At 36.8% G+C, this 26,076-nt stretch overlaps 1 protein-coding gene across 1 annotated transcript in view; it reads left to right on the forward strand.

Annotated features, from left to right (window-relative positions):
- LOC107732819 (solute carrier family 45 member 3) overlaps nt 1-26,076 on the forward strand; it is a 26,793-nt gene continuing 717 nt past the window's right edge. Inside the window, exons 1-5 of the mRNA XM_016544237.1 lie at nt 1-126; nt 11,760-12,101; nt 17,978-18,805; nt 24,140-24,405; nt 24,974-25,409. Of these exons, the coding sequence (XP_016399723.1) occupies nt 11,954-12,101; nt 17,978-18,805; nt 24,140-24,405; nt 24,974-25,393 (1,662 nt within the window). The 5' untranslated portion in view covers nt 1-126; nt 11,760-11,953 and the 3' untranslated portion in view covers nt 25,394-25,409. The remainder of the gene's footprint in view (nt 127-11,759; nt 12,102-17,977; nt 18,806-24,139; nt 24,406-24,973; nt 25,410-26,076) is intronic.

Raw genomic sequence — 26,076 nt, forward strand, 5'->3', positions numbered from 1 at the left:
GTCCGAGCAGTGATTCATGCCTTTTTCCCCGATAATTTCGGCACGTCACTGAGTCCTTCCGACAAAGTTGGGAAACAGCGGAGCGTCCGTGGAAGCGAGCGGACACACGAGAGCCGCGTCTGGAAGGTAAGCTCAGCCTGTTCCCTTCTCTATAGAAGCGATTTTGTAGTATATATATGAGCTTTACTTAGAGTCATTGACGTGGTCGGGCTAAGAGAGGTTTCCGAATGAGTGATAAACGCGAGAAACTTGTTCATTGAATCAAAATAACTTCCGCTTCCTGCATGATAACGTTCGCGCCGCATAAAATCATTGTAGAGGAGAACAGCAAACATGTTTGTACCGTTATACAAACACATAGACTAGTGTTGTTTGCATGAGGTTTAATTTAGCTTGTTTTTATTGCTGTAGAAACGGACAGCTGGTTTGCTTATTGGGAAGTTTAACGTTAAAAGCTTGACTCATTTAAACTCTCAAACTTTTTGTAGTCTATTCTGCGTTTCCATTATATTTGTATGGGGAGCCAACTGCCAGGATGGCATCGACTGTTTAACAATTAGAGTCAATTTCTTTTTTTTTTTTCAACTGAAGCATTTCTAAAGCTGTAAACATTTGGTGAAACCCCCGCTGTTTTGACACATGGCTGTGGGGGAGGTAAATACTTAAGTATTTTGAGACTTTGTTTAGTCTCTGCTTCATGTTTTGGCTGTCTCAGAAAATAGCGAGCTGCCTGCCTAGACAGCGTTTTAGGGCGTCATAGGCATATTTCGGTGTATTAAAGAGCGTTTCAAGCTCTAAACGATCATCTCTTTTATAGTCTCGCGTTTAAGTTCCTAAAATCGGTCCGAGAGATTCTGAACGAACAGACTCATTGAACCAGGAACCGTCTTTAGACTCGCAGAGTTCCGTGTTAACAACTCGCCGACTCATCGAACCGAGAACCGTCTTATTCGAATATATTCGACTCAGAAGGATCCAGGTTAACAACTCTCTATTGTTATAGAAATTGACAATAATAAACAACAATATGTACATTTGGCTTTATTGGAACGTTTTAAGCGTGTAGTGTAGTAGGCTATACCACTATAATAATATAAAAGAATCGCTGAATTGTTTATTGAGTCAGTTAGATTAGTCAGCACCTGGAAAGAGGATTTTGAGAAACAGCCACTGTTTTAGTGAATGTCTATATTAGTACCAAATGCAAGATACTGAACAAACATGTTATGTTGCATGTTGGTTCAGATGTTCATATTTTCAAACGGAATGAACTGAAGCTACAAAGGTGGTGGTTATATTTGGTCACATTTCCATCCACCAGCACAGTTATTATGAGTCACCGCTGACAGCTAGACAATATTTATGGGGAGTCTAGACAAGTATTTATTTATAGCAGTCTCTCTTGACATTGTTTGCCTGAAACTATTTAATAAACAGAAAATGACACATTTGAAAGCTCATTTCTCTGTGGGAGAGTGGAGTGTGCCTCTGCTATGTTTCTTTTATACCAGACAGACAAACCTAATTTAGTATGATTTTTTCCCCATTAAGTTCAGCTGAGCATAAAGATGCTTTAGGGCTTGAGATCCAGCACTAACAGGGCTCATCTGCTACTTCCGTAAGAAATGTTCCTCACCCGAAGTTCCCTTGCCAGGCCAGCTGTACTCAGCTCGACTAATACTACACAACAGCGGATCAGATCACGCAACCTGCAGAGCCTCTTAAGCCACTCAAGGCGTTTTGTTTTCTTAATTACACATGCTCCTCTTTCAGTCCTCTAGACTGTAGACTGTACTGAAGCACCTTTACCGCTGTGCAAGAGAACACATTTTGGTTGAAAGTTAAATGGTGATCTTCTGATTTATTTGAGTCACTTTTACATTTTACTACTTTGCATTATAACAACAACAATAATAATTGTAGTTATTCTAAGTTATATCTGCAGATATATAATAATAATAATAATAATAACAACAACAATACTACTATTACTACTACTACTACTACTAATAATAATAATAATTATTATTATGAAAAGTTGTTTTGAAATCTAAATGACTGTAGGAGAAATAAACGTATGTTTTTTTTTGTCTGAAACTCATGGCCAAATAAACGATAATAATAATAATAATAATTAGTAATTATGTTATTTTACATTATATATGTTTATGTATGTATAATAAGCATTATTAATAATATAATGCAAAGCTGTTCTGCAATTTAAATGATTGTAAGAAAAATAAATACGTTTTTGTTGTCCGGAACTCATTGTCAAATAGACTATAATAATAATAATAATAATAATACGTTGTTTTGCAATCTAAATAAAATAAAATAAATATATAATAATATATAATAAATAATAATAAAATGTAGTAATAATAATAATTGTTGTTATTATTATTATTTATATTATTATTACTACTACTACTATACAGTTATTTTGTGGTTAATAATAATAAATAATAATGATGATAATAATAATGATAATAATATTATTATTATTATTGTAAAAATTGTGAAAAGTTGTTTTGCAATCTAAATGACTGTAAGAAAAAAATGTAAATGTAGTAATGAAATAATAATAATAATAAATAGTATTATTATTTATGTTATTTTAAATGATATATTATATATTTTACATTATATATATTTATAATAATCATTATTAATTCTAATATTATAATCTTAAGTTTTTCTGACATTTAAATGATCCTAAGGAAAAAAAAATTGGGTCTGAAACTCATGGCCAAACGGACTGCTTCAGATTATTTGTTGGTCCTTTTGCGTATTGAGCTGTCCTCAGTATATCCAGTAAGTGTTCCAGTCACCCTGTTCTAGTTACCCTGTAATATCTCAACAGATGAGAAGCAGTTGACTTCTGGAATTTAGCTAATTAAGCAGCTGTAACTCGCCTGGTAACTCAACTAGTTTTATAAACTCTTTTGGTGGAGCTCAAATTGTCGTTAAAAGACACAAATGCATTCCAGAAAGCCTCCCCTCGCCTCAAGGTCAGAGTTTACACCACTAACCTGTAATACAGAGCTATTGCCAGCTGGCTTAAGGTGAATGATGTCTCCATGTCTACACCAAAGGGCCAAGTTTGCAGGATTCGGATGTCTGCCAACCAGCTTTGGAAAGTCACCTTCCATTCTCTTGGCTCAGTTTATTCCTTTCAAGTTGTTCATTCCTTTAATGTTTGCTGGACTGGATTTCAGTAAATAATTGGAGCTGCCAGTGAAGGCCAGGCTGAACTAGTGATGTCTGCTCAAGTTAGAAAATGAAATATATACTCTGATTGATGTGGTGTATTCTTAGGACTGCAAGACAATGGTGGTGAATGTAGATTTTGTGATGAAACACTTTGTACTGCATGCCTGAGGCAGTGCGGTTCAAATGGTTTTATTTGCCCATCGTCCTAAGAATGCTGGCAAACCTCTCATGACCTATCTTGTGTAAAAAAGCAAGAATGATTTGAAGGACATTAATTCGGATTCATTCATTATGTAGCTTTTTTTTCAGTCATGTCACCCTCCCACTTGTAGAATAACATGATGGCAAGATGACAATAGTGATGAAAGAGTACTGACACAGAATGTGGGAACACTGTGTTTCAACATCCCTCTACCAACTCTTTATTTTCTGCCTCTGCGTATATGTGGTCTCAAAGAACTTTTATTACAAAGAACTGGGGAGTTGCAGCCTTGTAGATAGGATATTTTTGGCATCCTTTGAAAAGATGCTGTTTGGTATAGTCACAACAACTGACAAGAAACTACGACTACTTTTTTGTATGTCCTTGAACAAATCGCCTTAGAGATGATAGTAATGTTTAATATTGTTTTTAAGCAAAAGTGTGTGAATTTATATAAATTAATTATGTATACAATATATTTTTATATAAATGTAATATAAATAGAAAATGCTTACCAAAATTGCAATTTATTTTATTAAAATCAGTATTGTGAAATATTAATACAATTTTAAAGAACTGATTTCTATTTTAATATAATATAAATTGTAATTTATTCCTGTGATGCAAAGCCGAATTTTCAGCATCATAACTACAGTCTGCAGTGTCACATGATCCTTCAGAAATCATTAAAATATGCTATTTTGGTGCTCAAGAAAGATTTCTTATTATCAATGTTGAAAATGGTTATGATGCTTAATATTTTTCTTTTAGGATTCAGAATAGAACAGCCTTTATTTGAAATAGAAACTATTCATTCTTGAAGTCATTTTTTATCTATCTCTCTCTCTCTCTCTCTCTCTCTCTCTCTCTCTATATATATATATATATATATATATAATATAAATGTTTTGTCCCTTTCTCTGTGCCAGAAGAAAAATACTTATTTTTGAACCCTGCACCAGACCGACTGATATTCTTAGGCAATGCAATCTAGGTCTTTCCAACTGTTTATGTTTTTGGTTCTAAAGAAAAATGAGTCAAGGTTTGCAAACCTATCATCATGAATGCTTTCCTGGGGCTTTTAAAAGCTACATTTAAGGATTTCTTTGTAAGTTAGAACTGCGTAATGTGCCTCTGCCGCTCATAAGCAACGTGACTGCTAGTCGTTTTGCATCTTAAACGTCCATTTTGTGCATAATTCAATTTAGAACCTTTTCTCAGAGTGCGAGTGTTTTCATGGAGGCCTCATTACGGGTCGCAAAAAAAGCATCCACAGATTTAATGTCTGCAGTGGAGGCCCCAAAGCTAAGCTATTTTTCTAATAGAAAGAAATACTTTTATGCAGAGTATCAGGTCAAAATCACAATGGTGTACATGGGGCCCTGAGGACAGGATAAATGAGACTCGTCTCGAGTCATTTTCCCCTGGTGATAAGACCATGGTAGACCATGGTAGTCTCATGGACTGAAGGGTGGGAGAAGAGCCTCATATAAACACTGATGCTTCGGTTGAATATTTATCACCCTACATCCGAGTACATTCCTACATCTTAATTTTTTATTTATTTTATTTTTATTATATTTATCTATAGCACACCTGTACATACAATTTATTCTTTTTTTGTGGTTTATTTATATTTATGTATGTGCATTTTATTCACATCTTATTTTTATTATCTGTGTACTGGAAGCTTGTTACACTAAAACAAATCTCTTGTATGTGCAAACATACTTGGCAATAAAGCTCTTTCTGATTCTGATTCTGATTCTGAATAAACAGATTCTGTATATGCCAGAAAACCCCAAGTTATAAAAAAAAAGAAAGGGGATGACATGAAGGTTTGTGATTTACTGTCCTTTCAAGTAAATCGGTGTCTGAGCGACAGTGAGAAATATGGGTTGGGGGAGAAGGTCTCTTTCATGTAGTGAAAAGGATAGAAGGACCTTTGATATCTGAGACGCACTGAACACTTGAAAGGATAAACTGTGATTTAAGTCAGTATGGCCATGTGCTTTGATGATCATTTCAGCTTGGCTATTGTTGTGCCATAAATGTTTTTTGGTGGAGCGTCTCCGCGTTTTGTTGATTCAGTGAGTGTTTGAGCACCTTATGTGTGTCTTTTAGACTGTACACATCCACACCCAAGTTATATTCCAGTGCCTTTTCATCTGGAATTTCTACTTGAAAAGAACTTTACACTGCGAGTTCAGCTGTTTCCAAAACCATGACATAAACGTCTACAAGAATAGACCAGGTGAGTTTTAAGAAGTGCAGGCAATAAGAAGTCAATCCCTGGTTATGGATGGGCACGTAAACATAGAAAGAGCTCCTGAATGATTGTAATTTCCAAATTGCGTCTCCTGTGTGACGGAATTTTCCACCTGTGAATGGCTGCAAGGCTGTGCCTGCCTGCTACTGTGGCACCATTTGTTCCATTCCTTACTGAAACTTCATCTAATTTGGGATTTTTTTGATTATATGAATTATTTTTTAAATAGAATGGGCAATGAACTTTGATAGACTGCTGTCTACAGTAGATTGAAGGAGCTGTTGATATATCTTGAGAGGCGTTTTATTTCTGCTCAATAGTACCTGTTTTACTATGACTCATTTGGTGAATGTCTATCCTTACATGACTCACACAGATCTTTAAATTATAGAGGTACTGACTACTGACTGTGATTTTCTGAAATATTTAATTTTGACTGGGCAATTGCAGCTTTCTGTAGTCAGACTGCCAAATGAACTGACTCTTATGAGTAGGGTTGCAAAGGGGTGGAAAATTTCCGGTACATTTCCTGAAACTTTCCAAAAATTCCCTGAAGATTCAAAAAAATCCTAGAAAGTTTCCAAAATTTCTGGAATGTTTCCGAAATTTACTGGACATTTTCCACCTTTTTGCAGCCCTACTTATGAGTCAGTTCATTTAGTGATTAAAAAAACATACACCGCAACCAGTGTACTCTGATTTCCAAACGAATTACTTTAATGAGTCAGTACTTTTTAGTGAATCAAAAATCAGTATAGTCTGATTCCAGAGCGAATGAATCTAGGGAGCCAGTTCTTTTTAGTGAATCAAAAAAGCATACACTGCAGTAAGGGTACTCTATTTTCCAAATAAATGACTTTAGTGAGCCGATTCTTTTTAGTGAATCAAAAATCATATCCTGCAACCAGTGTACTCTGATTTCCAGATGAATGACTTTACTGAGCCGGTTCTTTTTAGTCAATCAAAAAAACATAAAGCACAAACAGTGTAGTCTGACTCCAGATTAAATAATTCTAGTGCGGCAGTCCTTTTAAATGAATAAAAAACACACAGCGCAAACGGTGTAATGTGATTCCAGAACGAATGAATCTAGTGAGCCGGTTCTTTTTAGTCAATCAAAAAACATACAGACCAGGACCAGACTTTCTTCTTTACTATTCTCATTTCTTAGTTAGTAAGCAGCTTTATTTATTTATGTAAGCAATTACGAAATAACGCCTTCAGGGTGATACATTATTGGTCTTTTTTTGAGATAATGGTTGACCAACAGTCCCAGTGTTTTCCCTTGCTTCTTTTACTCATACATAATACCCAACAGATCGACTGATTCATAGTAATAAACAGGCCTAAGGGCTGTTTTTTTCTCAGTAACTGGGAGTGTGTGTCGTCTTCTCAGAAAATGTCATCATTCCTTGTGCTAACATAGTCACTATTTAATGAACCAAAGATAGATGGCACTAAACTTAGTCATCGCAATAAAGACGATCCATAGGGAGGAACATTAGCACTCAGCCAAAGATGTACCACACACGGTCTCAATCACAAAGGTTATTCTGTGAAGTAAATAATCAATTACCCTTGATTGACGATACTTGTGACATTTTAGTAATGTTTTGTATTTCTTCACCAAATAGTGCAATAACTGTACATGTTCATTGTAGCTACAATGAGTCATGCATCTTACCTTAAAGGTATAATTCACTTGAAAATGATTATATTTTCATCATTTCCAAACATGTATGACTCTTCTTTTTCTGTGAGGAATGCCTTCATTTTTTTTGTCCATACGATGAAAGTAAATGGGGTCCAGATTAGTTCACCCCACCCCCCACCCCCCACTGTATGGCAACCCTCTACATTGCGAGTAAATCACTCGCATATGCGACTAAATCTTCACTCTGGGCGACTAAATGATGTCTAATATTAGCCAATTGCTAATAAATTCTCAGATTTTACTCGCCAGTGTGTGAGTTGGAGGCTAAGTATAAGTTTAACTTAAGCGCATCAGAGTTTCACGCTCCGCCAAGCGATCTGTGCTGTTTTTCAGGATGTGCAACGCACCTTTAACGGCAAACATATATATATATCAGTCTGGCGAGTAAACTATAAAATTTACTAGCCAATGGCGATTCAATTGCCAAGGTGTTTGTAGAGGGTTGTATGGACAAAAAATGTTAAATTCGGCCAGCATGTTTAAAGTGCATTAGTGTGCAGGTTAGGTTTTGGTGTTGAGGTAAGGTTGGGGATGGTTATAGAAGATTTTGGCCTCAGGGTTGGGAGGTAGAGGTGTGAGAAAGGCCTGTCCTTATATGCAGTTTAACCTGATCTGGGCCATTATTGCAGGGTTTTTTAGCTAGAGAAATTAGATGGATCAGGGGGTTGGTGGGTGGGCTGGACAAGAGGAGGGGAAGGAGAGAATACAGTCCTGAGGTGGAACTGATATGAATCCGTTCTTTGTTTCATATCAGTGTTGGGCTGCTGTGGGGCTAGTGTTGTTTGGGGCCTGAGGTGACAGGATTTTGGTGTCTAAGAGAGGAATTTCTGCCCCGCACAAGGGGTTTTCCATCACACAGGTCGGGGCAAATAAAAAAAGAATAAAAGAGAATAAGGGTGAGAATGAATCTAACAGTAGCAGAAGGAGTTAATGACATGGACGTGTGTGCTGTTGAATGTATTTGGTAAGATTTTTATTTCTTTCTTTCATCCTGATATTGCCTCGAAGCAAATTGTGCATGCTGTGAGAGAAATGTGTGTGTATGTGTGTAATCTGGCTGCTTTGAAAGTTCAAGGGCGATGAAGTCATGCTTTAGTTACCTTGAGAAGAATTCCAGTGTTTGGTATTTGCGAAGGCCATGAATGATGATAAACCCGGCTATGCTTGACAGATTTCTACATTTTCCTGATCATTTATTTTTGTAAAATAAAATATTTGACATATGTTTTATTAAAATGAATAATGTGTGTGTGTGTGTTTATATATATATATATATATACACACACACACACACACAGACAGACATGTATCTAAGATTTAAAATATAAGTAATATGAATCATATAGTTGATTTGAAGTCCGTCCTTTCCAGAACTTTCCAGTAATTTCATAGCACTCCATTAGAGAGGATCAGACAGAGCTTGCTTTATTGTGTCTCTCAGGTCATCAGCAGCCCACATTCCTCTCTCTTTTGACCTGATAAGTGTCTTTCTGTATCCAGTGTCTATCGGATAACTCAGCACTCCTCTCCCGGGAGCTGCATAAAGCCTGAGTGTGAACAGCCTCGGCAGATTGTGTGTCCGCACCTGAATCTGATACCATTGGGTGAGAAAGTGTGGGATCTTGCAGTTCAGTGAAGACAGCCTCTTGCTTTTGCAATGCATTGTTGTCCATATGAAGTATATCTTGACAATTATGTATTTGTTCTAAAATGAACTAAAATGATGATTTAATTCAGTCAGAAGAACCATGATATCAGTGGATTCAAAATGCTGAGTGCAGGAGGTAAAGTACAGTCAAATCTATTTAAAATAATCATGGCATGTTTTTACTACACTGCTAAAGTAACAAGGAAAATTATATATAAATTTATAAAAATTTTATAAAAAAATAGAAAGAAAACATTTGTCTATATTTTACTATAACATTTTACTACATGTAAGATGCTTGCAGAGGACAAAACATTAAATTCTGAATTGATTAATTAAAATGGACTATTTGAACTGATTCATGGAAATGAATCGTTGTGATATTCATGCTGATCATCAGCAAATATCTGTCAACAAGTCACTTTTGAGTAATTAATTTACAATTTTTTATTTCTATACCATATGAATCTTTTAACCATTCAACTTAATAACATTTTAACTTAACATTTTACTACATTTCTCTAATATTCTAATAATCCAGATGCTTTTTATTAAACAACATGAGAACAAAATGTCAAACTGCTGTGTGTCTTTTTATCATATGATCGGGATCAAGTGCTGAGGTCAGGGGTCACGCTAACGGGTGCTAGAATAAGATTTATGCACCCACAGTCATGTGATCTCAGTTAAGAGAAGAATTATACTGGGACCTTCCCTACAATCAAGACCAGGATTCATCAGGAAGGAGTCCAAGACAAAGTCCGAGATATTCAGTCGACTGCTAAATAGCTTGTCAAAGTGGAATGTTAAATTGTGGGATTAGAGCTCCACTGTCGCCTCGGTCTCATCTCCCTTTCAGTCAAACCATGTTGAATATCATCTGAGGTTTTTGGTTGGACGTCCACTGTTGCTTGTGGTTCTGATGTCACTCTGGAGAAATGCTCTCCTTGGCTTTAAGCTCAGACACTTGGGCTGTTGTTAAGGGTGTTTCTAAGACTCTCAAGACTTGATAAAAGCTTAACTGAAAGGGCTTGATTCCTCAGTATATCAAGTTACTAACATTGGCTCAATGTTCACAAAGCCTGTTTTGTATGGTAATAATGTCCTTCAGAGCCATTAAAGCTTATCTGCGGGGGCGGAGGGGGTTGCGGTATTGAATAGGTCTGGGATTGTGGTGTGTGAGAGGAGCAGTGGTGGTGTCAAAGGATCCTTAACCTGGTATGCAATGCTAAAACCATTTCAGATCAGGTAGTTATAGCATGTTTATGAAAAACTTGCATTTCGGTGATCAGTAGACATAATGGAATGGTTTGAAGATGTAAAAGTGCTGGCTGAATGACCCAGTGCCTTTGCTTAGCGTGATTCATGTCACGGTAAAGGCACGCCAGGTTTAAAGCAAACACACGTGGCTTTCATTTGACACATAATTTAAGGCACGTCAAACATGCTGCTAAATTCTATACGGTAGCTCCGCTTATAACTTCCAGCTTCCCCTGTGTCTCTGAACCATGATACCACTGGCATGATAACACTTTTAATGCTTTGTGAGTGACACATCTCCTTGAATTGTCAGTTTTCATTATGTCAAATTCTCCCCTTGGTAACAAGGGTCTGAAATTAACTCGAGTAACACAATCCTTCATGCTGACCTTAGTTTGCATTGTAAGTAGTGCTGCCTTATTTATGATTGTGCATTTAGAGGGTTTTGTATGGAAGCCAATTTTTGCCACAGGAAAAAAAATCATGCTTTGGTAAATCATGCTTTTGTAATTGACAAGTCATAATTATGAGATCAAACATTTAAATTGACATAAAGTCAAAATATGAAATTATAAAACTATAAAAGTAAAAACTATAATATAAAAAGTAAAAATTAACAATTGTGAGATAAAAATCCAAAATTATGACAAAAAGTTTTTTTACTTTTTGCGTATGACTTACCATGTCATCATTTTGACTTTTTATGTCATAATTATGATTTACCGAAGCATGATTTTTTTCTTACAGTAATTTTCCAATAACTGATTGTCTATTTTGTATTTTCACACAAATTGCTTATAGTATTTGACATTTAGAATGTAAATAAATTTTGCCACTCTAATGTTTAGAAATGAGCAAATATCAAGCACTAGATTAGTTTTTGTTTCAGATTTTTTAGCTGAATATTTAACTGGATGGATTTTAACCTGAATCCATGTGTCTCATTGGATTTATTAGTTTTCTAATAAACAAATGGAGTTAAATTACTTGTAAACTTCAATTCAGACTCCTAGACTTTGTCAACAACCATCATTGTTTAAAACTCTATTCCCACTGGAATGTTCCAGAATAAGCATAATTGACCTGCTGAAGAAAACAAACCCTGATATTAGTCATAAAAAATTCATTCAAAAATGCATGAACGAAAAGCAGCCACAGAGTAATGCTCTCAATGCCAGTTGTCCACTTGAAGCGGTAAAAATCTGACTCATTAACGTTGCTTTTCATGAACAAATGCTGCTAATTAGAGGTGGCAACTGCAGTGAGGAGGCCTGGTCGAATCAGCTCTGAGTGAACAAGCTAATGACAGATAGAGGGGAAGGCGGGCCGCCGGGCAGGGTGACCTTAGTGTGTCCGGCGGGTCAGGAACGGGGAGAACAACATCTGCAGGAATGTGTTTTATAGTGTCCATCACAAAAACAGATCATGCAAACCTTTTGTCTTTTCCTTTCAGATCAAGTATGCTGAAGACACAATGGATCCCCTAGTTCATCTGAGCCCGCTGAGAGTCCGAATCTCTGCTCTCCCGCACCCCACGCGCCCACCTCGTCCCTGGGCACCTGACCCTGCGCCTTTCGCCTTCTCCTGGAGGAGTGAGTAGAGTTTTCACACCGACACACGGGAGAAAGTTACCCTTCCTGTGTAAGTATGACTGCATGGAGGTCTCAGTGGCGTCTGGTCCTGCTCAACTCGCTGACGTGTGGCCTAGAGATCTGCGTGGCGGCTGGGATCACCTATGTGCCCCCTCTGTTGCTGGAGGCCGGAGTGGAGGAACAGTACATGACGATGGTTTTAGGTAAGGTTTCAGTCTAACCTTGGAATGTCCAACTAGGGTTTATGATTGGTTAATGAAGGGCCGTGCTGTAAACAGCAAGTCAAGGTTGTTTCCCACTAAGGAGTCGATCCTATAATGGGGGTCATTATCATAATTACTGGCTAAATCACTTGCTGCCCCATCCAGGTGGTAATCAGGTGCTAATTGGAAGGCACCAGACTGCAGGAAGAGGCCTGGAGGCTCGAGAGGTCAGCAGCTGTGTGGAAGCTTGTATAGTTTTACTGCATCCTGTTAAAATTCTGTGGGACTTTCCTCTGGACTTTCATCAGATAATATAGTCATCATGGGCTGCCTTAGAGCCGGAAGCTTCTTTCTCAGATATAGTGGGTTTGTGCAGTTGACTCTCATGTAAATGTGCTCTTTTTACATTTCTCACCCCCTATGTTCCGTTAATTATGTTAGGAGGTTTGAAATGCATTTTCAAAATTTCACTTCATATATATATATATATATATATATATATATAAATATACACTGCCAGTTCAAGAGTTTGGGGCCAGTACTTTTTTCTAAAATTAATACTTTTATTCAGCAAGGATTCATTAAATAGATCAAAAGTGACAGTCAAGAAAATTCTTTACTTTTTATTCTTCAAAGAATCCTGAAAACATACATAATAAGCATCACAAACATTATAAGCATCACAACAGTTTTCAACAGTGATAATAATGCTAAATGTTTCTTGAGCAGCAAATCAGCATATTAGATGATCTGTGACACTGTATATGTGACACTGAAGACTGGAGTAATGATGCTGAAAATTCATCTTTGCATCACATGAATAAATTACATTTTAAAGTATATTGAAGTAAGTAAATTTGTATTACCCCTTGGTAACAAGGGTCTGAAATTAACTCGAGTAACACAATCCTTCATGCTGACCTTAGTTTGCATTGTGTAAAAAGAATGTTCCGTGGCATAGCCTTATGTTTATTATCAAAGTAATATCTAGACTCGTCCCTGTTTTTTTTTTAAAGAACAAAATTTAAATGTGAACCTCATACTTTTATTTAATCTCTTGTGTTAATTATTCAGTAAAAACAGTTTGTTTTGACTTTGTAAACTTGCCTAAATCATCATTTTTGAGCTGAGAATACATTTTTAAGTAAGTTAGCTATGCATTACCAACATAATTGCTGTGGAGTTTACTTCAAATGAACAGTAGTTTCTGGTATCATGGTATTCATATAAATCTGACCTGCTTTACATGGTCAGTGAAGTTAAATGGTTGGATTTAACTTTACTCATACAAGGTTAGTCATAATGATACACTAGTCATACAGTAGAAAATATATTCTTCTAAAGCTTTTTAACAATAATGAGTGACGAGTGACTTTTTGAGTGAGTGAGTGAGTCATTGATCCGTTTAACCGATTTGTTCAGAAACACTGATTCAGTTAGACACGAAACACAGCTACTGTTTGTATGATGAAACTGATGAAACTGATGAAACCGCATGAAACAGATGAAACTGGCAGAACAAACGAAATAACAATATTATTCCTAAAATGTATTATGTATTACCTTGTTTGTTGATTAGTTTTATGAGTCAATTTACTTTTTACCGTTAGTATTACTCCGCTTGTCTCTGTTTGCATGTTTCAGAAAGATTGTCAGTTTGTGTATTATTAATGAAGGTTTTTTTTAGTACTTGATTCTTGCTGTAGGTTACAGGTCACCAGTAGGTGGCAACAAGTGTCTTTTTCAGTTAGTCATTGAATAATTCGCTCAACCTATTTGTTCGAAAACATTTACTCATTTAGGAACAAAGCAAGTGACGTCTTTATGAGTGAATCATTAATCAACTCAACTGATTCATTTGGTTCATTTAGGAGAAAAGCACTGCTAATTTGGTTTGCTTGGAGAAAAAATGGACCTGCAACCTGCAAAATTGTAACTAAAATATAAGTGAATTAATATGAAACTTAATGTTTACTGAAATGTTGTATAAAACAGTATCACACTTAATTAAATAATGCTTAATTATGCCACAAATTATGTTGATATAGTTTAATTAATTAAAAGCGAACCATATCAGAACTATGGTGAGAGTTGGAGATGGTGAGATAATTCTATTAGCTACGACTTCTTCTCTTTTGTAATAGTTCTAGAAAAGTCATCAATAAGGATGACCTTGGGGGCTAGTTCTGGAATAGAGCTGGGGGAAGTTGTCAAGGGACGGGTGAAAAGCAGGGGGTTTGTCTAGGCATTGGGACAGCAGGGTGGAGGTCCTACAGAGATGGACTGGGATAGACCCCTGATGGGCTCCATTCAGGACTGAAGGAATGGGTGTAAAATAGTTGCATCTGCGGAGCCCCATTTTGGCATATGCTTTGTGCCAAAGTATTGTGCTTGTTTTTTCTTTGACCATCCAATAATGGACTATATGATGAGATCATTATTAGATCTTTCACAAATTCACATAATCTTGAGCCATTAATGCAAAAATGTGCACTTTTTAGTGGTGCTAGCTGTTTAGACTCTACAATTAGATAAAACATATTTTCCTTATTTATTTAAATACTTAAAATAAATCCACTATGGTGCATAATACACTGAAATAACGAATGCTAATGAAGTCTTTGTTATTTTTTTTTGGTTTGTTTTGGTCTCTTGACTATAGCCCTATTTAAAAAAAAAACCTGTTTAATGAAGCTCTAAATACAAAATGAACTTGTAGATTTGAATAATTTCCGCACAGGTTCTTATAGATTCTTCAAATGGAGATGATAAGCTTTCTATTTGCCAACGTTGAGCAGATGGCCCACATAGACGGAGCAATGTAACACCAAATATGAATTTAGCACCTGGTTGTTTTTCATCCTCCTGAAAGGTGGCGGCTGCTCTGAGTGTTCTCACACATGTCTCATAATCAGATGGCAGGGTGACAGTCAGTGCCAGAGACGCAGAGCTCGCCATCGCTCGTGGTTTAATATCTGAGCTCAGGAAGAGCTAGATGTAATCGAGAGCAACTCTGAAGCAAATCAAGTTACCTGAAGTGCATAGAGTGAAGTAAGTGATCGAATATGGTCTGTTCTTGTTGAAATCTGTTTTTAGTCATATTTTCTAGTGCGCTTTGCCTCTCATTCGTGTTCTAGCAACAATTATTGCATTTGAAAAGCAAATAGCCTCTCTCTGCATGGTCAGAATGTGGAAAGCTTGTGTTGTTGGAAGTTTCGTGTCATTTTGAGAGAAGACGTCCTTCACCTGATTGACATGTCGTGCCCAGAAGAGTTGTGGGAGGAAATGATATTCAGAGAGGGAGTGCGTTGGTGTTGTATTTCGTATGAGATGCTTTGTTTGTACATGTATGGAGAAGAACGGCGGGTTGTGGATGAAGTCATTGGTGGAGGTAAATGTTGTAGCTAGCAGATTTGATGATAGGCATGAACAGCTTGGCATAAAATAAACAGTTGCAACTAATGGTTATTTTGATAATCTGCTTATCTAATTAGATTCAGGTGATTTATGAAACAGTGAATCATCAGCTTTTAATGTACTGTTCAGTTTTTGCCTTTTTTAAGAGGCTGTGCATGTGCTAACTTAACAATAAAGACTGATGAATCAATTAAAAAAATATATACTTTTAATGAACTTAAGGACAAAAACGTCTCTTTTAGTAATAATAAAATATTATTATTATTTATAATAATAAAAATAAATAAAATATAATTATATAATATATAATAATATATGAATAAATTACATTTTAAAGTATATTGAAGTAAGTAAATTTGTATTAAATTATAATGTTTCACAATGCTATATTTTGACTCAAGTAAATGCAGCCTTGGTGAGCATAAGAATTGTTTCAAAAACATTAAAAAAATATAACAGTAGTCTACACAATAGATTAATTAAAAAAATATAATTATTATATATAAAATGAATTTAAATATTAGTAATAAATACATTAGTGGTTTATGTATGCCACAGTCTCAAACCATTTAAAGTGTGCAGTTTCAAAGAGAATTATTCGCTTTTGTCTACAAGAGACAAATGTCCAGCGACGTGCATGATTGTTTTTATTCTTTTCATCCTAGAATAACCAGCCCTATGACTTTAAATATTTAGCCTCTGTGTTTGAGTTTTTTTTCCAGCATGCCATATGAACAGATACATTATTTTCTGCCCACAAATGGCTTCCACATGGCTTTTGCTGTAAATGAATCTCTCTCCAAGACTATTTGCCTTGCAACCAAAACAGAAAAAAAGCAGTTCACAAACGTGCATGTGGCCACTTTGCACCAGACGGACAGAAGATGCGTGGTGTGTTAATACATACTACACACCGCTGTCTTTGTCAACAGCTGCAGTGGAAAGCAAAGAAAGATCCTTTGTGCTCATTTCCATTCACAAGCTATATAACCTCATAATGTCGTTGCCATTAGAAGTGCTTTCAAAAGGTTTTGTGTGTGGTTATACGTGATTCCAGAGGTTTTGTTGGACTGTTTCTTAATGGAGTGGGGTTTGGAGGCATTTTATTCATTTTAATGTTATGGTGACCTGAGAAATACATGGGCTTTTTGGACCAGATTGATGCTCATGTGATGAGTTGTTTGTGATCTCTTCTCGAACTAACAGTGCATTGTAGGTATACGTTTTTTTCCCTGGAACTTAAACCCATGACCTTGGTTTTGTTAAAGCCATGCTTTTCCATTGGAGCTACAGAAACAATTAGGATGACTATAATGAATTGCACTGTGTAGTATATAAAAGAATCATATGATTAATTGTCTCGAACTGTTGCAGACAGTACAAAGGCACCTTTAAAAGGAAGTGGGCAGAAGCCCACTCTCCCTCCACTTTGGGAAAAAAACAGCTTGTGTTGACTTACAGGCGCAGTTGACCGACATTGTTAAATAAATCTTTTTATGGTAGGCAGTTCCATGGTTCTCTACAGTACTTACATTACACATGGTTTCTCAATACCTGCTCTGTGCCTTTCATGCGGTTGCCTTAAAATTGTTTTAGGTGTGATATTCCACACATGCTTCCATTTCCCGGTTTACAGCTCTTGCGGAAATGTGTTTTTGTAGCATGTGAGAGTTTGCAAACATTGCCATGATGCCAAAACCCCCCAGCATAAATTAGGCTCAAAAACACTATATACTCTACTGTTCAAAAGTGTGGGGCCTGTAAGAAGTTTTTTAAGAAATTAATACTTTTATTCAGCAAGGACAAAATAAAATTAATTAAAAGTGACAGGTAAGACATTTATAATGCTACAAAAGATTTCTATTTCAAATAAATGCTGTATTTTTGAGCTTTCTATTCTTAGAAGAATCCTGAAAAAATGCATCATGGTTTCCACAAAAACATTAAGCAACTGTTTACAGCATGGCTAATAAACATTTCAAGAAACATTTCTTCAGCAGCAAATCAGCATATTTGAATTATTTCTGAAGGATCATGTGATATTGAATAGTGGAGTAATGATTAACTAATTAATGTTTTTATATTCTTTTTCCATTAAACCTATTAAGATTTGTACCATGTGCACTGAGTAAACTGACTCCAGTGAACTTTTAATTGCATTTTGAGCATGTTCAGGTTTCCACCACGCACTTGAATAAAAATAGCTGCTGAAGATCTAGACTTGAATCGAAATGGGAATCAGTGCCCAACCAGTGCACTGAGTCATCTGCTTTAATTAGAAAAGCTGTGGGGACGAGGGAGCAGAGCCAGAGACTGGTCACCTTAAACTACAGGCAGCATTACAGCAGGCTGAAGACGAAGCCAAAAGATAGATGCCATGGCTGTGATTCTTTGACATGTTGTCTCCAATGCCAAAAAAATAATAATTCTTGTTTAATATTCATATACTTTTTCGTTAGGTATTGGACCTGTCCTGGGACTTGTCTTCATCCCCCTAATTGGCTCAGCCAGCGATCACTGCAACAGTAGCTACGGCCGACGGCGACCCTTCATATGGCTGCTGTCGTTGGGAGTTCTCCTTGCCCTTTTTATCATACCACATGCTGACGTGTTGGCCGCCAACCTGAGCTGGGGCAGCACCCGCCGCAACCAGGCTCTCCAGGTGGGCCTGCTCATCCTAGGCGTGGGCCTATTGGACTTCTGCGGACAGGTGTGCTTTACGCCACTGGAGGCGTTACTCTCGGACCTCTACCGTGAACGTGATGACTGTGGACAGGCTTTCGCTATGTTCTCCTTCATGGTAAGCCTTGGAGGTTGCGTAGGCTATTTGCTACCCGCCCTTGACTGGAGCGGAGGGCTCCTTTCCTTCTACCTGGGTGGTCAGGCTGAGTGCTTGTTCTCCCTCCTCATCCTCATCTTCATGGTCAGCATGTTAGTGACCATGAAAGTGTCTGAGGAGCCCTCGTCCACCCTGGAACCGGGGCCGTCGGAGCCCGGACAGTGTTTTCCACGCTCGTGCTGCTATCTGTTTCAGTGTAAGCTGCGGGCTCTGAAGTCCGGCCCGCTCATGTGCCTGCTGAGGACTTGCTGGTCCATGACACCGGCCATTTATCGCAGCTACTGCCACGTGCCGCATGTCATGCGACAACTGTGTTTGGCGCAGCTCTGCAGCTGGATGGGTGTCATGTCCTTCATGCTGTTCTACACAGATTTTGTCGGCGAGGGATTGTACGAAGGAGTTCCCAGCGCCGCTCCGGGTACCGTTCTCAGGCAGCGCTATGATGAAGGTTAGTAAGTAAAATCAAAATCGACCCTATTTATTTTTTAAAGCACATTTGTGGTCTTTATGTTGAATGATTCATCTTTGTCTACTATAGGTTATTGTTCTGTTTAAACTAGTAATTGATTTGTAAACTCATATTTGGCCTTGTATAGGGCTGCTCAATTTAGGGAAAATCTGATAAAAAAATAATGTGATTACTGCATTTACCAGAAAGTAGATTGGGTAAAAACTACATTGTTGAGAGAAAAAAAAAACGAATTTAAGTTGCATCGGTGTACAAGTCACATTTTATTATTATATTAGAAAATATTGTAAAATACTGATAAATAAATAAAAAAATTCTTTAAATTTAACGGTATTCAGAACAGGGATAAAAATTATATGTATAAAATAACAATAAATTATAGTGACATTGATTACAAACATCAATTATAAACGGCAAGCCTAAAAATGTATTTAAAGCAAAATGAGAGGTAGAGTGTACCTCTCTAATTCAACACAAATCTTAATGTATGCACTTTTCTTAAGTTTTGTGTGCATGATTTTAATTGCATTATATAAGTTGCAGCACATTTTAGATGATAAAAAATGTGGCATTCCACAAAATGTGGTATATATCAATATGAATTTATCAACCATAAAATTTAGAGCCCGACCGATATATCGTTTTGCCGATATTATCGGCCTATATAAGCCTGTCACAGATATATCGGTATCGGCGAATATGCTGCCGATATGAATTTTTTTTTACAGAACATATAACGCAGATTAAATGCTTATGAATGGTGTAATTACTTAGTTTGTCCAGCAGAGACATTGTTTGCTACTGGCGACCCAGGTCACTGTAGTGTAGAGATGCGCGGATGAGATCAAACTTCACCCGAGTCCGCTGCTTCAAATTATCCGCCCACCACCCACCCGCACCTAAATTCATTTTTAACAGCAGATTCAGTGACGTTAGAGACTAGAGCTGATCTGCTGGAGGGTTCATTTTTAACAGCAGATTCAGTGATGTTAGAAACTAGAGCTGATCTGCGCATCACGGCACACGGGTCTGCGGCGCATTAAAGCCTGTGTTATGGCCACCGGAGCTGATCGCGGCCACACAGTCAATGCTGGTGTTTATACCGGCCGCGCCGTGGCCCAGAACTCATGCTTATCACATCGGTCACATAGCGCTATTGTATTTTGTCGCGCCGCGCCGCTCGCATCCGGTGTAGAATAGAACCCATTATAATCAGTGATGTTGTCTATACTGGATGCAGTAAACTGATGCCTTGTTCTATTTATGACGTACTGACACAAAGTAACCTAGTTGGAGAGACTCAGTGCCAAGTAAATAAACAACAATTTCCCCGTCTTTTACTCTCACAGAGAGCTTATCATATTCGTTTGCTACATTAGTAGGGCCCTATGATTTCCGCGATGCAGAAAACATGGGCCCTGTCCCAAATTGAACACTTCATGTGCACTTGTGGTCTTACAGACTTATGTCCGTTAAGTCCACCGTTAAGTGCTGACTCAGAGGAAGACCGCGAGGGTTTAGGGTGCCATTTGGGACAGGGCCCAACAAAGAATTTGTGAAAAAAAAATATTATTCATTATATTATTATTTATTCATTTTATATGTTTACATTTGGAAAAGATGTGCTTCCTGCATAAACCCGCCCCTGTTGGCTTGGCAGTAGCTTGCTTGCCTTACACAGTTACCTCGTTTCATTTCTTAATTCAAGTTATATATATTTTGTTCTATTTGTGTTATTTAAGTTATTTATAATAAGTGAAGTGAAGTTTACTGTTAAGTGCACTGATGTCAGACTCATTTTGAATAATAAAGTTTATTGTTAAATTGTTAAATACCCTGCCTCCACTATATAGGCCTATGTTTGTCACATCATTATAAGTGTTTGATCAACACATTTGAGTTATCATTGCAAAAACTGTGTTTATGTGTATATATTCTGTTTATGTAGGCTATACACTGTATTCTATATACAGTACCAGTCAAAAGTTTGGACACACGAATGGGAAGTGTGTCCAAACTTTTGACTATACTGTACTATAATATAGCCTACCCATAAAGAATATCGTCCAATATATCGATATCAGTCTTTTTTTTACTCCCTAATATCGGTATCGGCATCGGCCCCCAAAAAACCCATATCGGTCGGGCTCTAATAAAATTACAATACCAATATTTATGGATGTCTCAATTTTCAAACATGAAACCATCTAACTTTTATTTTGGTGAAACACCTTACAACTTCATGGTTGACACGTTGCGTTTCCAAATGCACAATATAAATGACAAAACTGCAGAAATAAGTTTATGTGGAGCCGCTCTGAGATACTAAAAAAACCTGGGCCCATATTCACAAAACATTTTATTTTACCACTAAGAGTTCTCCTAAATAGCAGTAAAAGTTTTTAGCTAAGAGTTTTCTCTTAAAACCTATTCACAAAGCTGCTGAGACAAACTTTTACTATGTCTTAAGCTAAGAGTAAGGGCGGGGTTGACCTCGTTGCTATGGATGATGTCAGCATGATTACTAACTATGCACACAGTGATTGGCTGTTAGGGGCAAGCTCTGTCAGAAATTTATACATGGAAATATTGTAGAGCACAATTTTATGTTGTCATATTCAAATAAAGGTTTAATAATAAAAATGGTAATTGCCACATTCAAATAAAGATTTTAAAATGCAGGCTAAGAGTCACTAATTAAACAAGTATATGTTCAGCTAATTGTCAGCCTCTTACATGTATGCTTCTTGTAAACAATTAGTGAATATGCGTATAAACAACCTTTTAATTAACAGAGTGGAATAATCATGGCTGATAGTAAGACATGCAAACGTAAAAGAAAACCAAACTGGACTCAAGAAGAGCTGTTACTTCTTGCCCAACTGGTTAATGAAAACAAGGATATAGGCTAATCAAAGGAAAATTGTCCCCGACAAGTTCTACAACAGTCGTAATACCCCCGTGATTAAGGCGATATACCTTTTTAAAAGCTCATTATCATCAAATGTTTCTAAAAATGTTTACGTTCCGAGGCAGATTGCCAGCAACAGCCATTTTAGTATAGTTGTGATTTGATCTTAGTGACTTGGGAGTCCTCTTCACTACTCCTAACGTTTCACAGATTTAGGAGCTAGATTTAGCGCTAAAACACTTTGTGAAATACTATTAAAACAAAAATTTAGGAGTCCTAAATTTATTTTTTATATTTTCTCCTAAATCGGCGAGTTATGAGCTACTTTTAGCCTTAAGATGTTTTGTGAATACAAGCCCTGATCATGAGCTGCTTGCGTGTAAACGAACACAGTGCTGCATTACACTCTGTCTACTTTTCACAATCTAATTATTTTTCTAATTTGTTCGGATTGAATATCATTTAGAAATACACGATACAGAAATAAATCGGTTGCGAACAGCAGTTCATGCAAATTTATTATAGAGATGAAAATTAATGTCCTTCCAAACATGACTTTTGTGGAAAACAAAAAAGATGTTTTGAAGAATGTTTCAGCTTTTTTGTCCATACGATAAAAGTCAATGGGGAGCAGTTGCAGCTAGGTGTTGAGTAAGTTTCTTACTTTTCCGCTGAACTGAACAATCTGAATCCAGAACTGTTTTGTCATAATGTTGCATTTCAAGCAGGTCATGCAATGTTTGATTTCCCAAGAGATTAATGATTAATGACATTATTTATTTCCGAGTCACTCTCCGACTCATGCGTCATGCATTCCCACTCAGAGGCGTTCCTGTTAATGTTTTGTTAATGTTAAGGGACATTTTGTTGGTTAATGTTTGCACATAGATTCTCAGTTTTGTCTGGAGGCTCTAATTAGACAGCAATAATGAAAAGAAAGGATATCAGTGTTTGTTTCATGGAGTTAAGCATAATAAAGAACATTACCTTCACCTTATTTCACTGTCTGGGGTCAAAAGGCAGTTTTTCTAAAGGAATATGTATTTTTTTTCACTGTCCGTAAACTTGCTTTCCTGCTGTTGGTGGTCTGTCATTTCCGTCCTCTGGCCATATCGTCTGTCTCTACACTGTGAACTTGTATTCACCTCCACATGTGGCCTCTGTCAGCCTGGTGCTTGAGCTTCCAGCAATGTTCATAAAAACAAATGCATGTCTTTAGCTAGTCAACAACTAGCTTACAAAATCTATGCCATGTTAAGCTAGCATCTGGACCTCTCCCACTGAGCTTTGACACCAGCAGAAAGCTCCTTTAGCAAAACATTTTGACAGATGTGGTCAAGATCAGTGTGCAAACAAATTAAATCTGTCAGTGTAGTCGACCGCAAACTGTGCCCCATGTAACAAAAAATGCTGGAGATAGTTGTTCAGTACAGTGAACATCTCAGCCCTCTCCAGTTGTGTTGAAATTATGAATTCCTTCTGTGAGGAAAGTTCCTGGCCTGTTTGAAGAACAACGCCAAAGCCTGCAAACACATGCCTTAGTAAACATCACTCGTAGGATTTATTCAAAGGAAACATTCTCCATTATGCTCAAATGGGCAAAGCAGACCGTTTGAAATGACCTCATCTGTCAAAATCACAAAGGCTGGGGATTGTTGTTTACTTGGACATGCAGTTGTTGAAAAGAACGGTGTGCCCACCGGTGTCCTTTGAATTATCTTGTGATAATTACCAGTTTACTGTACATTATCACTGTATGGAGTCAGTAAGGTTTTTGAAAGAAGTCTCTTATGCTCAGGCTGCATTTATTTGATCATAAATAGAGTAAAATAGCAATATTGTGAAATTTTAATACAGTTTAGAATACTGTTTTCTATTGTGATATATTTCAACATGTAATTTATTCCTGTGATGCAAAGCATCATTACTACAGTCTTCAGTGACGCATGTTCTTTCAGAACATTTTGCTATTTTGCTGCTCTAGACACATTTCTTATTATTATGAATGTTGAAAACAGTTGTGCTGTTTGATATTTTTGTGAAAACCTTGATTTTTTTCCCAGAATTCTTTAATGATTAGTAAGTTAGTCTTTCACTTTTGACAACTTAATTAATTCTTGCTAAATAAAAGTATACATTTCTTTTAGAAAAAAACGTACTGACCCCTAACATTTGAACGACAGCATACATACATACATATAATTATCTAATTTAAGGCATGTGAACAACAGTGAAATATCATTAAGTACCATTATATAAAAATATTTGATTGTGCAATGCTGAGATTCACTTGAATCAATACTTAAATGATTACGAATCAAAATCAATCTATTCATATCTATAATTATCTAATCAGAACCAACCAGTTTCTCATGTGAAATTCTCTAACATCACCCCTGCAGGTATCCGTATGGGCAGCCTGGGCCTGTTCCTGCAGTGTGCTACCTCAACCTTCTTCTCGCTGGTCATGAGCAGACTAGTGTGTCTCTTTGGGTCCAGGACGGTCTATCTGAGCAGCATGGTGTGCTTCACCATCTCCGCTCTGGTCATCTGCTTGTCTAAGAGCGTTCTGTTGGTCACAGCTATGTCTGCCCTAACTGGCTTTGCCTATGCCACACTGCAGACACTGCCTTACACGCTTACCTGCCACTACCACAAAGAAAAAGAGGTAGGCATTTCATACTTACATATATTTTCTGTCTTTTCTTGTATAGAAAATTGCATCATGTATATAGACTCAAAATTGTTTCACAATCCTTTTTTTTTTTCTTCACTATTTTTAAAAAAGGAAACATTGTTAAAATATATCACAAAAGCTGAGTTTGAACTGGCAGAAACCAAATAAGCACCATATGTCAGTTAGAATCTGGCTTGCAACATTTCCTGATAGAAAAAACCTTATCCTTTATAAAAATAGTAAAAATATTTAGCAAAACTTTGTGAGCCTATATACATAGGTTTTCAGTGTGAAAACAATATATACACACTAGTCAGCATTTAAAGTGGATCAAAACCTTTCATCAAAGTTGTCCTAAAACCAAAATGTGTTTTTGTCTTAGGACAACTTTGATTAACTTTTTTGATCCACTTCAAATGTTGACTACTGTATATAACATTTACCTTATCATTTACTGTCATGCCTTTATGGTATCTATAAATAACATGGCAAAAATAATAAAAACTAGATATATTTGTTCCAAATGTCTCACTTGTTTCTCATCACTAATGTTCTTCAGGTGTACATGCAAAACAGCAAAACCAAAAAAACGCACTCAAATGGATGCACCATCACAAGGGATTCTGTTTGTCTGATACTAGACAACGGCCCTGGAGATCTCAACCACAAGAGTGGCATTTCCAATGGGCATGTTCCTTACAGTAGAGATGAACCAGACAATTACCCATCTCTCCATCAGAACGGTGCCCCCCTTGGTCTGGAGTCAGAGGATTTTGAGAAACGTGGGGTGGGACTAGACTTTGCCATTCTGGACAGCACCTTCCTTCTCTCTCAGGTCTTCCCTACCCTCTTCATGGGCATGATCGTCCAGTTCACAGAGTCCGTCACCGCGTACATCGCCTCCTCTGCCATCTTTGGTGCCATTGGCATCTATTTCGCCACCCACATCATCTTTGACCAAAGGGCCCCCGGAAGCTGAAAGAAGCAGTAATCATGTGAGTCATTTCACAGTTGACCTTTTACTAAGTGTCATGTTAAATGTTACTGACTAATCTACGGAAAGTGATGGGGAAAAAAATGAGATGGGAGGAAAAATTATATTTCAATGCTTTTGTGTTCTCTCACAAAAGTATTGCGTTCTACTGAGAAAATTTGCATTTGCTCACAAAACTTTTGTGATGGAAATAATAGGAAGACGGTGGAAAATGCAAATGTTTTGCTTGCAAACAAAGCATTTCTCAGGGGACCGCAATACTTTTGCGAAAGAATGCAAAGTTTTTTTAGGGGAGTGCAATACTTTACAAGAGAACACAAATGTTTTGCGAGAGAATACAAAATTTCAGGGGAACATAATCCTTTTGCAAGAGAACGCAATATTTTTCTCCCAAATCGTGTATATATATACTGTATATATTAGTGCTGTCAAACGATTAATCGCAATTAATTGCATCCAAAATAAAAGTTTTTGTTTACATAATATATGTTTGTGTACTGTGTAGATTTATTATGTATATATAAAGACACAAACATACAGCATATATTTTGCATGTATTTACTTGTATATATTTGTATTCATATAAATTATATATAAATATATTTAATATATAAATGTAACACATTTTTCTTAAATATATACAGGCATGTGTGTGTATTTATATATAT

The sequence above is a fragment of the Sinocyclocheilus rhinocerous genome, unplaced genomic scaffold, assembly GCF_001515625.1.
Source record: "Sinocyclocheilus rhinocerous isolate Xijiao unplaced genomic scaffold, SAMN03320098_v1.1 scaffold2415, whole genome shotgun sequence".
Taxonomy (NCBI): Eukaryota; Metazoa; Chordata; class Actinopteri; order Cypriniformes; family Cyprinidae; genus Sinocyclocheilus; species Sinocyclocheilus rhinocerous.